At 40.0% G+C, this 13,792-nt stretch overlaps 1 protein-coding gene across 3 annotated transcripts in view; it reads right to left on the bottom strand.

Annotated features, from left to right (window-relative positions):
* Positions 1–3,202: 3,202 nt before the first annotated feature.
* ripor1 (RHO family interacting cell polarization regulator 1) overlaps positions 3,203–13,792 on the bottom strand; it is a 37,034-nt gene continuing 26,444 nt past the window's right edge. For 2 of the 3 annotated variants that reach the window (XM_085359510.1, XM_085359511.1), the window contains 8 exons: positions 13,120–13,225; positions 11,029–11,164; positions 10,464–10,613; positions 8,621–8,779; positions 5,806–6,002; positions 5,469–5,552; positions 5,231–5,321; positions 3,203–4,671 (listed from right to left, as the gene is read on the bottom strand). In XM_085359510.1, coding sequence (XP_085215636.1) covers positions 4,574–4,671; positions 5,231–5,321; positions 5,469–5,552; positions 5,806–6,002; positions 8,621–8,779; positions 10,464–10,613; positions 11,029–11,164; positions 13,120–13,225 — 1,021 coding nt within the window. In that variant the 3' untranslated portion in view covers positions 3,203–4,573. Of the gene's footprint in view, positions 4,672–5,230; positions 5,322–5,468; positions 5,553–5,805; positions 6,003–8,620; positions 8,780–10,463; positions 10,614–11,028; positions 11,165–13,119; positions 13,242–13,792 lie in introns of all 3 variants that reach the window. The other variant, XM_085359508.1, reaches the window with a different exon arrangement.

Below are 13,792 nucleotides of genomic sequence, written 5' to 3'. Positions count from 1 at the left end.
GCATATCTCTTATATAAAAAAAAAAATCAAGGCACTTAAAAACTGAGATGCCTTGATTGCAAAAGGAACACCTGTAGATTTCTGTTGTCCTATAGAAGTCAGTGTAGTAAGAACATTAAATACAGTGGTAGCATTGATATATACAGTGATTCCCTGCATGACATCAACTCTATAACAGGATTCCAGTGACAGTGCATTCTGGTGATCTTCTTAAATTGTATAATCAAACCAAAGATCATTATGGATGCTTTGAAGGAAATTCCAAGTTGTTTCATTTTTTTCTCCTTTTTTCCTCCCTTCAGCATTTGTGATGTGCATACGATAACTACAGCTGTAAAACACACTCTTTTCTGAATCTATAAGTACTAAAATGTGACATCCAGCTCATATTTCATGAAGTAAAATAGACCAAAGTCCCACAGTTTAAATCTTTTTTTTGTTGTTTTAAATCTGTTTGCCCAAATCCCTACCATTTAAATACATTTTTAGTTGGCTTTTCCTCACAACTCATCTCAGATGGGTGACAAATCAAAGGAAAACAATAGTAACATGCATGATCAATACATCTAACTAGAACAGCTTCAATACTCCATCAAATTGATTTGAGCATCTGGATCTCTACATTTTGGTTCAATATCTCTAACAGCCGTTCAGTTGGGTTAAGATCTGGCACTTGTGTCTAATTTTGGAAGGGACCACTCCCATCAGGAGAGAAAAGCTCGCTGAATGCATTGCGATGACTCACAACTTTGGATTAATTTGATTAAATGGACTTAATCCATTAGGTAGTGCATTAGGAACCTAGAAACACATAAGGAAAAAAAATATTCTTGTTAAAAACTGCCATCAAGCATCAGTGAGACTAAAACTGCTGAGTTTGATATAACAATGAAAAATCAGACATTGTCATGAAAGTTCACAAAGCAATAAAAGTAAAATACCAGGCCTGCAGACACTATAGCCAAGTTAGTGCCTCACTGAACCACTACAAAAGTCACAGCAGCATTCTGAGGTAAATGCAACTGCTAACAAAAACTTTCACAATTACAAAGTCAACATTTTGATTCTGTATAATGTTAACAGAATTAGTTTAGTTTAACTGTATGCTACACTTTGCTTAATATAGAGTACAGCTGAGGCTGATGGGAATCAAATTTTGCAAAACCAGGTAGACATACTCAAGTATGACCCCATGATGGCAGTAGAGGGACAGTCCTCTTCCTTGCACCATTCTGATCAAAGATAGTCTAATTCAAGACCTTCCATCTGATAGCACAGCTATAACTGCTCATCTGTCAATGTTAATCCAACTGGTCTTTATCACAGTACTAGTGTCATACAGTATGAGATTGGGATATACAGCTGTAGGCCCCAAGTTAAATTCCAGTAATGGTACTTAGCAAATGAGAAAAGGCAGTATAGTGACATTAGCATCAGCAGTGTCACTGTAAAACTATTATAAGAATGCATTAAAGTGAGGAACTGAAGTCACTTGGACACTTTGGCATTTTCAGTCATATGTGTCATCTGTACATTACACAACATGTTTGTTTGGACTCTGTGTCCTGGTACAGTGTCCGAATCATGCTGTATCTAAACAAAGATTATTATTACCTGCATGATCCACAAGTACAAAACACTTTTCCCCCTTGTTGTTTGTTGAAAAACTAATGTGCTTTAAAAATAAAGGTCATTTTTTAAAACTCAATTAGAGATATATATATACACACACACACACACACACACACATACATATATCTATATACATATACATATATCTATCTCCATCAGCCAGAATTACAGTGGTCTGCATAATATTGTGTAGCATTTTCTCAAGCTGCCAAAACAGCTCCAACTAATTTAGGTGCGGACAGAGACTCTGTAGGGATCCCATGACACCCTGCAGATCTGATTGCGATCTAGGGGAGTGTACGGATCGGGTTCAAAGGTGGGATCTTTGTTTTCTATTCCTGAGCAGTTGTTTGGGTGGTAGAGCTCAGTTTCTTGCTAAGTCTGCCAATGTTAAGGAATCACTGCTACAAGTTGGTGTATTTGGTTTGCAGTAATGTTTAGGTGAGGCGTGCATGTCAAAAATAAATAGCAGGATCCACACTTTCTACAGGCACAGTGGACGTTTAGATGTCACTTCATTTTTGTAATAGTCTGTTTCTGATTTCACTGCACTACCCGAGATTGCCCCTCTCTACATCAGCCTTATTACGCAATTTTGAGCAGCTTTTTGGTTCAGCTCTGTTGAAAGAGCCAACCAACTAGTTCCCATGATATTAACATTAATAACAAAAAACCCAATAATACTATCACATACTTTGCTTTCTAAAGTGCTGCTCTCATCCAACATGTCCTGAGACACACGAGGGCCCTCAAGCGTTAACCTCTAAAAATCTTATTTTAATGCACAGTGATGCGGCATCGCTTACGGTGACAGTAAGCACTCCTTTGCACTCAAAAATAAAAATCTCAAGATATATTCCATAACTGTCTTTGCTAATCAATTAAATGGTCTTTGAAGCATTTCTGTACACCATTTTTCTATCCCTTAATATCCTTACATTCATAATCTTCTAGTCATTTCTGTGATGAAATACAAAAAAAATGCATATTATTAAATTCAAGAATATGTGTATTTTAAGAACAAACCAAAGTTTTTTCCATATTTAAGTTAGTATGCATTTCCACTTCAGTGAAGGAATGTCGACTTCTGCTTTAGTATTTGTATTTGCAAAAAGGTTTGCTCTTGGACTTTGGTGTTTTGGCTCACACGATGAACTCTGCCTCAGAGAAGGCTGATGTCTTTAGTTAATCTACCAACTCCACAGACACACTACTTTTTAAACTGTAGCATGTTCTGTTCATTAACTTTTCATGCGTTACATTCTTTGGTCTTTGTTTTTGGTGAGATTTGATTAGAATGTGTTGCCATGTAGAATACACCATGTAAAAAGTTCAGGTGTAAAGTCATCCTGCACCTCTTCAGTCAGTCTGTGTTGCTTGTGTTTACTTCGTCGACACTGACAGAGCTCAGTTTCAATATCGTGTCATAAAAAGCAGTATCTTCATTTTAGACATGTTAATTCATGCTTTTAGGTGTAAATATACTTTAATAGCTTCACAGTTAGCTAAGAACACTTTGCAAAAAAAAAAAAAAAAAAAAAAATGCTTCTTACAGCATTTCATCTGTAAAAATGTCAAATTCTGGTAAGCAAATAATGCAACATTAAGGCAGATTTACAAGCAACACCATGATAAAGTGTCTGATGGGCACTGTGTATGTAGTTTTTTTCTTTTAAAGAACGTAGGCTAAATGGTAACCATCACTGCAGACGTTCCACAAGCTGTAGTTTGTCTAATCTTCACTTGATGCTTGCTCTAAAGGCGAGGCCACCCATAGATTCCCCTGTTAAAATGTCCCAGTTCAGAGCAGAAATAAACAGGTTTGCAATAACTATAAGTGGGGGAGGGGCTGGTTGTCAGTCATCCTCCATGACCTGTTCATTACATTTTGACACTTTGTCTTGGCACAGGGAGTTATACCTAATAGATGTCTGCTTAAGTTCCACGTCCACCACGTAGAGTTACTAAACTGGACCTGCCATATTTGAGCTAATAAAGTATGTGCTACAGACCACTTGAGAAATCTATGTGGCAGTGTTGGTAAATGTAATTTTAGTATGTTCTTATTCTGTTACTTATCACTACTTACCAGACTTGCCTGTGCATTGCAGGTTAGAAATCCAGCTAGCTAAACAAGCTTAGTTGTTAGCTTAGAGTTTAGCAGTATAAAGTTAGCAATTTCCTGCTCCAAAAAGCTAACATGGCAGTGGCAAGAATGCCAAAGTTTACACTTCATAATGTGGCGTCTGACATCACCATGTCCATCATTCATATGCAGTCTATAATGTGGTCCTATTTTAAAAAAAAATCATTTGGACTTGGCTTCAGATCTATTCAGTAGCAAGCAAGTAGAAGTACAGTAAATAGTTACTTTGACAGTGACATGTGGGGAGATAGTCCAAGCAGCCTTTAAGCTAGGCTGGAGACAGCAGCGCCCGTTAAGAAAACACATTTTCATGTAATAGCAGAAGTCTAACTCCCACTGGTATATGACTCTTAGTGTAGTGACTGTAATATCATTGGTAAAAACCCACAGCTTTCTAGAGCATCCAAAGAAATAGTAGTAGCAGTAAGTAAACAGTATAAAGATTTAACATTTTGCGCATTTGTAGACCCAGGAAAATAATTATAAACAAGGTGACTCTGAAAAGCTTTTGACTTATGATGTAGATGAATATTTTACATTATTAAAACGTCTGATGCATTTCTTGTTTGCAGCCAGTGTTGGAGTTTGTCCCTTTGAGTTTTGTTCTGACAGGATATATACTGCATTTAACACATTTTTCTTTATGTTTTTAGCTACAGTCGTAGCTGAAGAGGACAGTATACCCTATATTCCTGTGACACCATGTCAAAGCATTGCAAAAATGACATTATACTCTCCAGTGTTGTCACTGAATTTTTGTTTTCAGCAGCTGTAACCGCCTGTGTGCATGTTGTGTTAAAAAGCTGTGCTGGCCATGCTTCCTGGTGCAAAAAGTCTTGAGATGCTGTCCTGAGACGTCTCCACGTGTCTATGGGCCATCTTCCCTTCCTCACCTGCTCCACAACATGAATGGAAGAGCAAAGAAAATGTAAGAAATAAATTAAAGGAGGAAAAGACTGGATGGATATGTTCATTTTCTCCAAAGACATCTGTACCGGTCAAAGACAAATGGAAGAAAATAAAATATAGATTTCATTATGTCTGCCTTAATTATCAACTTGTAGATGAATGCCACAAATAGATGAATGAACAGATTAAAACAAATGGATCAGAACTCTTACAGTCACGTTACTGTTGCTTGTGCATTATTCTCAACATTTACATCAAGGCATATTAAAAAAGGTTCTCATTTTATAGTGCAGGTCAATATTACTCCCAGTTAAGTGACCATTATGTCAAATACTATTAATACTGAGACAGATAAGTTGGGATCCAATTAGCAATTCTCAAACCTCGACAGTCTGCACAGAAGTGCATCATTACATTTTAGAATATGTCAGAGTAAAATGAACATAATAGAAATGGAGTATAACCAACCATAAAATCCAAACTACAGTCTGAAAAGAGTTAGTCTTGCTGTTCTATTGTAAATAATATGAAGTTTATTATTACCAAGCACTAGCAGTGTTTGTTTGGCAGCATCTCGTACTTCTTCCTTGTCTGCCCGGCAGAGATACACCAACTGATCAATGCTTTCTTTGGCCTGGAATAATAGAATGAATACAGTGACAAATGCATTTTGTATAATACACTCCAAACAGAGTGCATACAGACAGGTGTTTAAATGTCACCTTTATCAAATCAGAACAGCAGCTTTGGATAATAGCATAAACTCTGTGCTTTTTTGTACCTTGAGACAAGCTAAAGCTTTGCATCCACACACTCGATTGTCCACATTCTCATCTTCCAGCAGCTCCAAACAGCTGACCAAAGCCTGAGAAGGACAAGATGCACAAAATGTTTCCAGGCTTTGATACACCAGTTATGGGGTTGTTACTGGCTTCTGCAGCACACACCATGCACAGGTCTATATACAGCAGGATCAAAAGGTCCTTTTGCCATTCAGGAAGAAAACAATTAGGACAATTTAGCAGGTAACATTTTTTACAGAAGAAAAAAAAAAACCCAAAAAAAACCCCCAGTGAAAATCTCTCTCTCACACACACACACACACACACACCTCTCACCTGTTTTCTCTGTCTGGGCTGAGCAGCGAGGCTTCTCAGTACAGAGCTGGCAGAGGCAGACACTTTGCCCCGAGGATCTTTTAGTAATTTGGCCACGGCATGAATTCCTTCTCTCCTCAGGCTGCACTCTGCAGGGCGGCGTAGAGCATTGACAATCACATCCTGGTCAGATGACGCCAGGTTCTGTACCAACCATACTGTTGAAGGAAGGTTATTGGAGGTTATTAATAGCACAAGTTTTACTCTTGTTTTTCCTTTTAAGCCATTTTTACACTACAGCCCTGAAACCTCATATACATCACACAGCTGAGCTGTAATGAGAAATATATCCAAAACTTTTGGACCATAACATAGTCTTTCTCCTGCTAACTGCCCTACTGCATTGAATTTAACTAATGCGGGAACAAATCAGGCAATTGCCTGGCTGGATTGTTGCTTCCAGCACACTCCATGGGCCTGATCTAATAAACAGAGCTACAGAGCTTCATGCCACAACTGCAGATTATTGCGGAAACGAGTGTAAAATTCTTCAAGATGGATCAAGTAATGTAATGACAAAAATAACATTGCAAATGCAGGTTTTTACACATGTGATCCTCTTTGGAAACAGCATGGGAATTCAGAGAGGTAGCTGATAAAGCATCAACAGGTTTCAAGAGATTATAATCTCTACTGTGGAACACACCAGAACTCAGTTTGTAATAGCTGACCTGCAGGATGTGCAGATGCAAATGTTTAATTGAAAATAAAAATATGAAACCTTTTAGTTATAAAATTGTAGATATTTTTGTTGTCAATTATGAAAATGTTCACTTTAATAAATTTTTATACATACATCTGGAAAGAGCAGGAAATAGTAGGCTACCACACATGCACACACCTGCCATGCTAACAGTATACTCACAGCTTTGGAAGTGAAAATGAGAGCATCTGGTCTCTTTCTTTCACTCTCACTCACACACACACACACACACACACACACACACACACACATACACACACACTCACACCCCCCCCCTACAGTGGGGCAAAAAAGTATTTAGTCAGCCACCGATTGTGCAAGTTCCCCCACCTAAAATGAAGACAGAGGTCAGTAATTTGCACCAGAGGTACACTTCAACTGTGAGAGACAGAATGTGAAAAAAAAAATTAAAAAAAATCCATGAATCCACATGGTAGGATTTGTAAAGAATTTATTCGTAAATTAGGGTGGAAAATAAGTATTTGGTCACCTCAAACATGGAAAATCTCTGGCTCTCACAGACCTGTAACGTCTGCTGTAAGAAGCTTTTCTGTCCCCCACTCGTTACCTGTATGAATGGCACCTGTTTGAACTCATCATCTGTATAAAAGACACCTGTCCACAGCCTCAAACAGTCAGACTCCAAACTCCGCCATGGCCAAGACCAAAGAGCTTTCGAAGGACACCAGGAAAAGTATTGTAGACCTGCACCAGACTGGGAAGAGTGAATCTACAATAGGCAAGCAGCTTGGTGTGAAAAAAATCAACTGTGGGAGCAATCATCAGAAAATGGAAGACATACAAGACCACTGATAATCTCCCTCGATCTGGGGCTCCACGCAAGATCTCATGCCGTGGGGTCAAAATGATCATGAGAACGGTGAGCAAAGATCCCAGAACCACACGGGGGGACCTGGTGAATGACCTGCAGAGAGCTGGGACCAAAGTAACAAAGGTCACCATCAGTAACACACTACAACGGCAGGGAATCAAATCCCGCAGTGCCAGACGTGTTCCGCTGCTGAAGCCAGTGCATGTCCAGGCCCGTCTGAAGTTTGCCAGAGAGCACATGGATGATACAGCAGAGGATTGGGAGAATGTCATGTGGTCAGATGAAACCAAAGTAGAACTTTTTGCTATAAACTCAACTCGTCGTGTTTGGAGGAAGAAGAATACTGAGTTGCATCCCAAGAACACCATACCTACTGTGAAGCATGGGGGTGGAAACATCATGCTATGGGGCTGTTTTTCTGCCAAGGGGACAGAACGACTGATCCGTGTTAAGGACAGAATGAATGGGGCCATGTATCGTGAGATTTTGAGCCAAAACCTCCTTCCATCAGTGAGAACTTTGAAGATGAAACGAGGCTGGGTCTTCCAACATGACAATGATCCAAAACACACCGCCCGGGCAACAAAGGAGTGGCTCCGTAAGAAGCATTTGAAAGTCCTGGAGTGGCCTAGCCAGTCTCCAGACCTCAACCCCATAGAAGATCTGTGGCGGGAGTTGAAAGTCCGTGTTGCTCGGCGACAGCCCCAAAACATCACTGCTCTCGAGAAGATCTGCATGGAGGAATGGGCCAAAATACCAGCTACTGTGTGTGCAAACCTGGTAAAGACCTATAGTAAACGTTTGACCTCTGTTATTGCCAACAAAGGTTATGTTACAAAGTATTGAGTTGTATTTTTGTTATTGACCAAATACTTATTTTCCACCCTGATTTACGAATAAATTCTTTACAAATCCTACCATGTGGATTCATGGATTTTTTTTTTTTCACATTCTGTCTCTCACAGTTGAAGTGTACCTCTGGTGCAAATTACTGACCTCTGTCATCATTTTAAGTGGGGGAACTTGCACAATCGGTGGCTGACTAAATACTTTTTTGCCCCACTGTACCTGATACTGTGGCACAGTATCAAATGTGTAAATGCTTATTAAAATGAAAAGAAGGTTTTGAACTGGCACTGACAATTAGTAAATCTGGTCTTAAACATTTAACGAGTATGTATCTGACCTATCGTGTGTGTGTGTGTGTGTGTGTGTGTGTGTGTGTGTGTGTGTACACCCACCCTCTTTTGCCAGTTCAATGATGTGTGTGTCCATATCACTGACAGCATTCGAGTCCAAGTAGCTCCACAGCTGGAACAACGTCACCATCATGTTGTCCCTGCTGCTTCCTCGTCGTGGTAACCTCTGATCCAGTACACGCTCAACCAGGCACAAGAACACTGCATACACACAAACACAGATGTTAATATGCTCCACATACAGTGGGGCAAAAAAGTATTTAGTCAGCCACCGATTGTGCAAGTTCCCCCACTTAAAATGATGACAGAGGTCAGTAATTTGCACCAGAGGTACACTTCAACTGTGAGAGACAGAATGTGAAAAAAAAAAATCCATGAATCCACATGGTAGGATTTGTAAAGAATTTATTCGTAAATCAGGGTGGAAAATAAGTATTTGGTCAGTAACAAAAATACAACCCAATACTTTGTAACATAACCTTTGTTGGCAATAACAGAGGTCAAACGTTTACTATAGGTCTTTACCAGGTTTGCACACACAGTAGCTGCTATTTTGGCCCATTCCTCCATGCAGATCTTCTCGAGAGCAGTGATGCTTTGGGGCTGTCGCCGAGCAACACGGACTTTCAACTCCCGCCACAGATTTTCTATGGGGTTGAGGTCTGGAGACTGGCTAGGCCACTCCAGGACTTTCAAATGCTTCTTACGGAGCCACTCCTTTGTTGCCCGGGCGGTGTGTCTTGGATCATTGTCATGTTGGAAGACCCAGCCTCGTTTCATCTTCAAAGTTCTCACTGATGGAAGGAGGTTTTGGCTCAAAATCTCACGATACATGGCCCCATTCATTCTGTCCTTAACACGGATCAGTCGTCCTGTGCCCTTGGCAGAAAAACAGTCCCATAGCATGATGTTTCCACCCCCATGCTTCACAGTAGGTATGGTGTTCTTGGGATGCAACTCAGTATTCTTCTTCCTCCAAACACGACGAGTTGAGTTTATACCAAAAAGTTCTACTTTGGTATCATCTGACCACATGACATTCTCCCAATCCTCTGCTGTATCATCCATGTGCTCTCTGGCAAACTTCAGACGGGCCTGGACATGCACTGGCTTCAGCAGCGGAACACGTCTGGCACTGCGGGATTTGATTCCCTGCCGTTGTAGTGTGTTACTGATGGTGACCTTTGTTACTTTGGTCCCAGCTCTCTGCAGGTCATTCACCAGGTCCCCCCGTGTGGTTCTGGGATCTTTGCTCACCGTTCTCATGATCATTTTGACCCCACGGGATGAGATCTTGCGTGGAGCCCCAGATCGTGGGAGATTATCAGTGGTCTTGTATGTCTTCCATTTTTTGATGATTGCTCCCACAGTTGATTTTTTCACACCAAGCTGCTTGCCTATTGTAGATTCACTCTTCCCAGTCTGGTGCAGGTCTACAATACTTTTCCTGGTGTCCTTCGAAAGCTCTTTGGTCTTGGCCATGGCGGAGTTTGGAGTCTGACTGTTTGAGGCTGTGGACAGGTGTCTTTTATACAGATGATGAGTTCAAACAGGTGCCATTCATACAGGTAACGAGTGGGGGACAGAAAAGCTTCTTACAGAAGATGTTACAGGTCTGTGAGAGCCAGAGATTTTCCATGTTTGAGGTGACCAAATACTTATTTTCCACCCTGATTTACGAATAAATTCTTTACAAATCCTACCATGTGAATTCATGGATTTTTTTTTCACATTCTGTCTCTCACAGTTGAAGTGTACCTCTGGTGCAAATTACTGACCTCTGTCATCATTTTAAGTGGGGGAACTTGCACAATCGGTGGCTGACTAAATACTTTTTTGCCCCACTGTACCAGCGTGTGCAGTATACCCACTAATGATGATTTACCTGCTTCGGCCCTTTCAGGCAGTAAACCAGCGTAGATTGTCGACAGTGTATTCAGGAACCTTTCAGCAGAGACGCTGTACATGCTACCCTGTCCCACACATTCTTGCCATAGCGACACAGCACCCAGACACAAACCTAGCGCCGGGATAACTGACAAACAGAAAACAGGAGACCGTTATAAGCAAGGTAGGAAAGCAAGATACTGGGGGTTAGTGCCATACATAACACAGGAAATTTATTAATAGTATAAGGTTGCAGCTTGCTTTGAATCAGTGCCTTGTAAAGTCTGTTTTACCTTCTTGACAGGCTGCATGACACAAATCCATAATTACTTATTATTTAGTGGAATCTCTACTTCCATATACCCATGAAATGTTTCTGATGACACTAGTTGTCATCCAAGCCAAAAGCAGACATTTTCACCCTTATGCTCCAGAAGGAATGCTCCCACTAATGAAAATTCCTCTTCAACTTCTTTTTCTTGTCTATACAGTTATTCTGAATAAATGCATTTATGGATGTTTAAACAAATGCACATGAAATGAACATAAACGACACAAATCACCTTCAGTAGCTGGTCTGATTTTCTGTGGGTTTTCTTTGGTGACGCGTCGGATGATTTCGAGGACACGAGCCTCTCTCAGCAGTCTGTCCAAGGCATACATCTCTCCACATCTCAGAGGACCAAACTTGCCCAGACACTTAAAAACAAACAAAACAAAACACTTGTAAAAGAAGTGACCAATATTACAATTAGCAATACAACAGCCCTCACAGCTGCTACTGCTTTAACTCATCAGTGAGTGAATAATACTTTTCAATGGCATCCTGAAACTATGATTACATAACTATCAAACACTATGCCAATTGAATGGATTTTTAAAAAAAGAAAATAATGGTATTGACTGTATGTAAACAAACTTGACTGGGTTTTCATCAGAGTTCCCCTGGTCAGACATGCCCAAAACATCTTTCTGAGGAGATGTTCAGCAACCATCCTAGTCAGATGCCTGAATCAACTCAACTGACTCCTTATGATGCAGACTGTGTTCCTCAGCCCATCTCTAAGGCTGAGCATAGACACCTTTCAAAGGAAGCCAATTCCCATGACTTGCATCGGTGAAAATTTTAATTATTCACTACCCACAGCCGTAGATGAGAGCAGAGTGAACTTAAGGTATCGATGTGCCATGAGAATGTGAGGTAGCTACATATGAGTTTGGCTAATAACTAGAGATGGACCGATCCGATATTACGTATCGGTATCGGTCCGATACTGACCTAAATTACTGGATCGGATATCGGAGAAAAATAAAAAATGTAATCCGATCCATTAAATATCACGAAAGCACCTCACAAAACTTGCAACGCGCCTTAACTCGCCTCAGAACGTTAGCACGTCGGAGCAGTATGCATCACATGATAGAGCGGCTGTGGCATGCGGGACCTGTCGGTGGTCTGGATAGCATGTGGAGCTTCGCTAGCAACCCGGCATTTCATCTCCGACAAAGTTATCCCCGAGAGAAGTAAAGCAAGTGTGTAAGTCCATCTCTGAATGTTTGTAAAGCATTCCTGCGTTAAGCTTAACAAGCGATATATGGAGCGACTGCCTCCTCTTGCTGCTACTTCAATCATGAAACTGCTTAACGATCAGCTGATCAGCTTTTCTGTCGCGAGTCCGTCTCTCTAGTTTGCTTTTGGCCCACTTTGCACCAGAAAGAGGAAACCAGCGGCTGAACAACAGCAGCACGTTTAAGCTTGATAAGCTGTTGTTAGAATTTATTTAATATTACTTTCTACACCAGGATCTTTTTCTACGCAGCTGACGGCTGTAACTGTGCAGGGGCGGATCTAGCAAAGTTTAGCCAGGGGGGACGATAGGGCATGAACAGGGAAAAGGGGCACAAAGACACACTTTTCTTTATTCTCATTTAAAATGTCTAGCTTTTAATAAATAATTATCCAAATCTTACACCCAAAGTTTTAATTTGATGTAAAAGGAATAGAAGTCCATTACTGTATATAGTAACTGTTGAGTCTACGGTAATAAATATACCCTAGTAAGCTATAGTACTTTTTCCTTTGGGAAGGTACCATCTGTGCAGTCTGCAATTTTGTTGAAGAAAGATGTTGAATCTATTTAATATTTCTTGAAAAATAATTGATTTCTGTGCATTTTTTTTCACACTGCATCAAATTAAGGTTGATTACGTCGATTAAGCATCATGAGGTGGAGTGTGAGGGGTGGTTCCCTATTTTTTATTTATTTATTTTTGTTGTTGCTGGGAGTTGGAACCCTATTAGTTAGGTTGCTTAATATTTACGCTAAGTACTCTTTAAAACACCAGAATAGGGAGGATGGTGTAGGTTTAAGTTTATTAGATTGATCAGTATTGCTGAACTATGAAACATTTTTTTTTGCATACAGGTATAACAGAATAGCTTTAGTGTAGTTGTTGTTTTAAACTTGAGTATGAACTTATACAAAATTCAGCAAGATATTTAAAAAAAACAGTTTTGTTGATTAAAAAACACTATATCGGATTCATATCGGTATCAGCAGATATCCAAATTTATGATATCGGTATCGGACATAAAAAAGTGGTATCGTGCCATCTCTACTAATAACATGAGGATAGTGTTGCAGATCTCTTACCAACAACTGTGCATTGCAGTTCCTCAAATGGACCACCAGGCAGCAGTCTAGAGTGGTGCAGCCTGTGGTTAGCGGTACGTTGGAGGAGGAAGGGCTGTCCCAGCCTCTGTCCAGCAGAGACCCACACACACACACACACACACACACACACACACACACACACACACACACACACAAACAAAACATCCAGTGTTACATAACATTTCCATTAACGCTGTTTTATCCATATAAAGTTCAATACGGTTTAAATGTAATTTAAATGTACTGTCCATGGAAAAAAAGGCTCTCAACATTAAAACCCAGAGAAGTTGATAATTTCCCAAGAAGAAGAATACTTTTTGATGAGTTTCAGTTCAGTAAGTGGTAAATGAATCTGACTGGCTGACAGTCAGAGCTATTCAGTACTGTTCCAGCCTCGTCTCTTGGGTACAGAAATTGCTCTTTTCTTAACCATTAAGATTCCATTCCATATTTTGTACAATACATCATGAACTCCATAAATAAAAAAACTTAAAAAAAAACCAAAAAAAAACCCAGTTTATATTGTTGTTTTAAACTCATTTTTGCCAGTGATTAATCCAACTGGTTGTGAGAAGTTCCACCAAGTTTGCTTTTTATTTTAGGATTGCAGATTAGCTTTATATTAAGCTCAGTTATATACAGGCACAACTGT

The sequence above is a fragment of the Diplotaxodon limnothrissa genome, linkage group LG7 (genome assembly GCF_057381915.1).
Source record: "Diplotaxodon limnothrissa isolate DT_005_m linkage group LG7, D_limnothrissa_male_GT1.1, whole genome shotgun sequence".
Classification (NCBI taxonomy): domain Eukaryota; kingdom Metazoa; phylum Chordata; class Actinopteri; order Cichliformes; family Cichlidae; genus Diplotaxodon; species Diplotaxodon limnothrissa.
The sequence above is the reverse complement of the archived record's forward strand: the minus strand, read 5'-3'. Positions and strand labels throughout refer to the sequence as shown.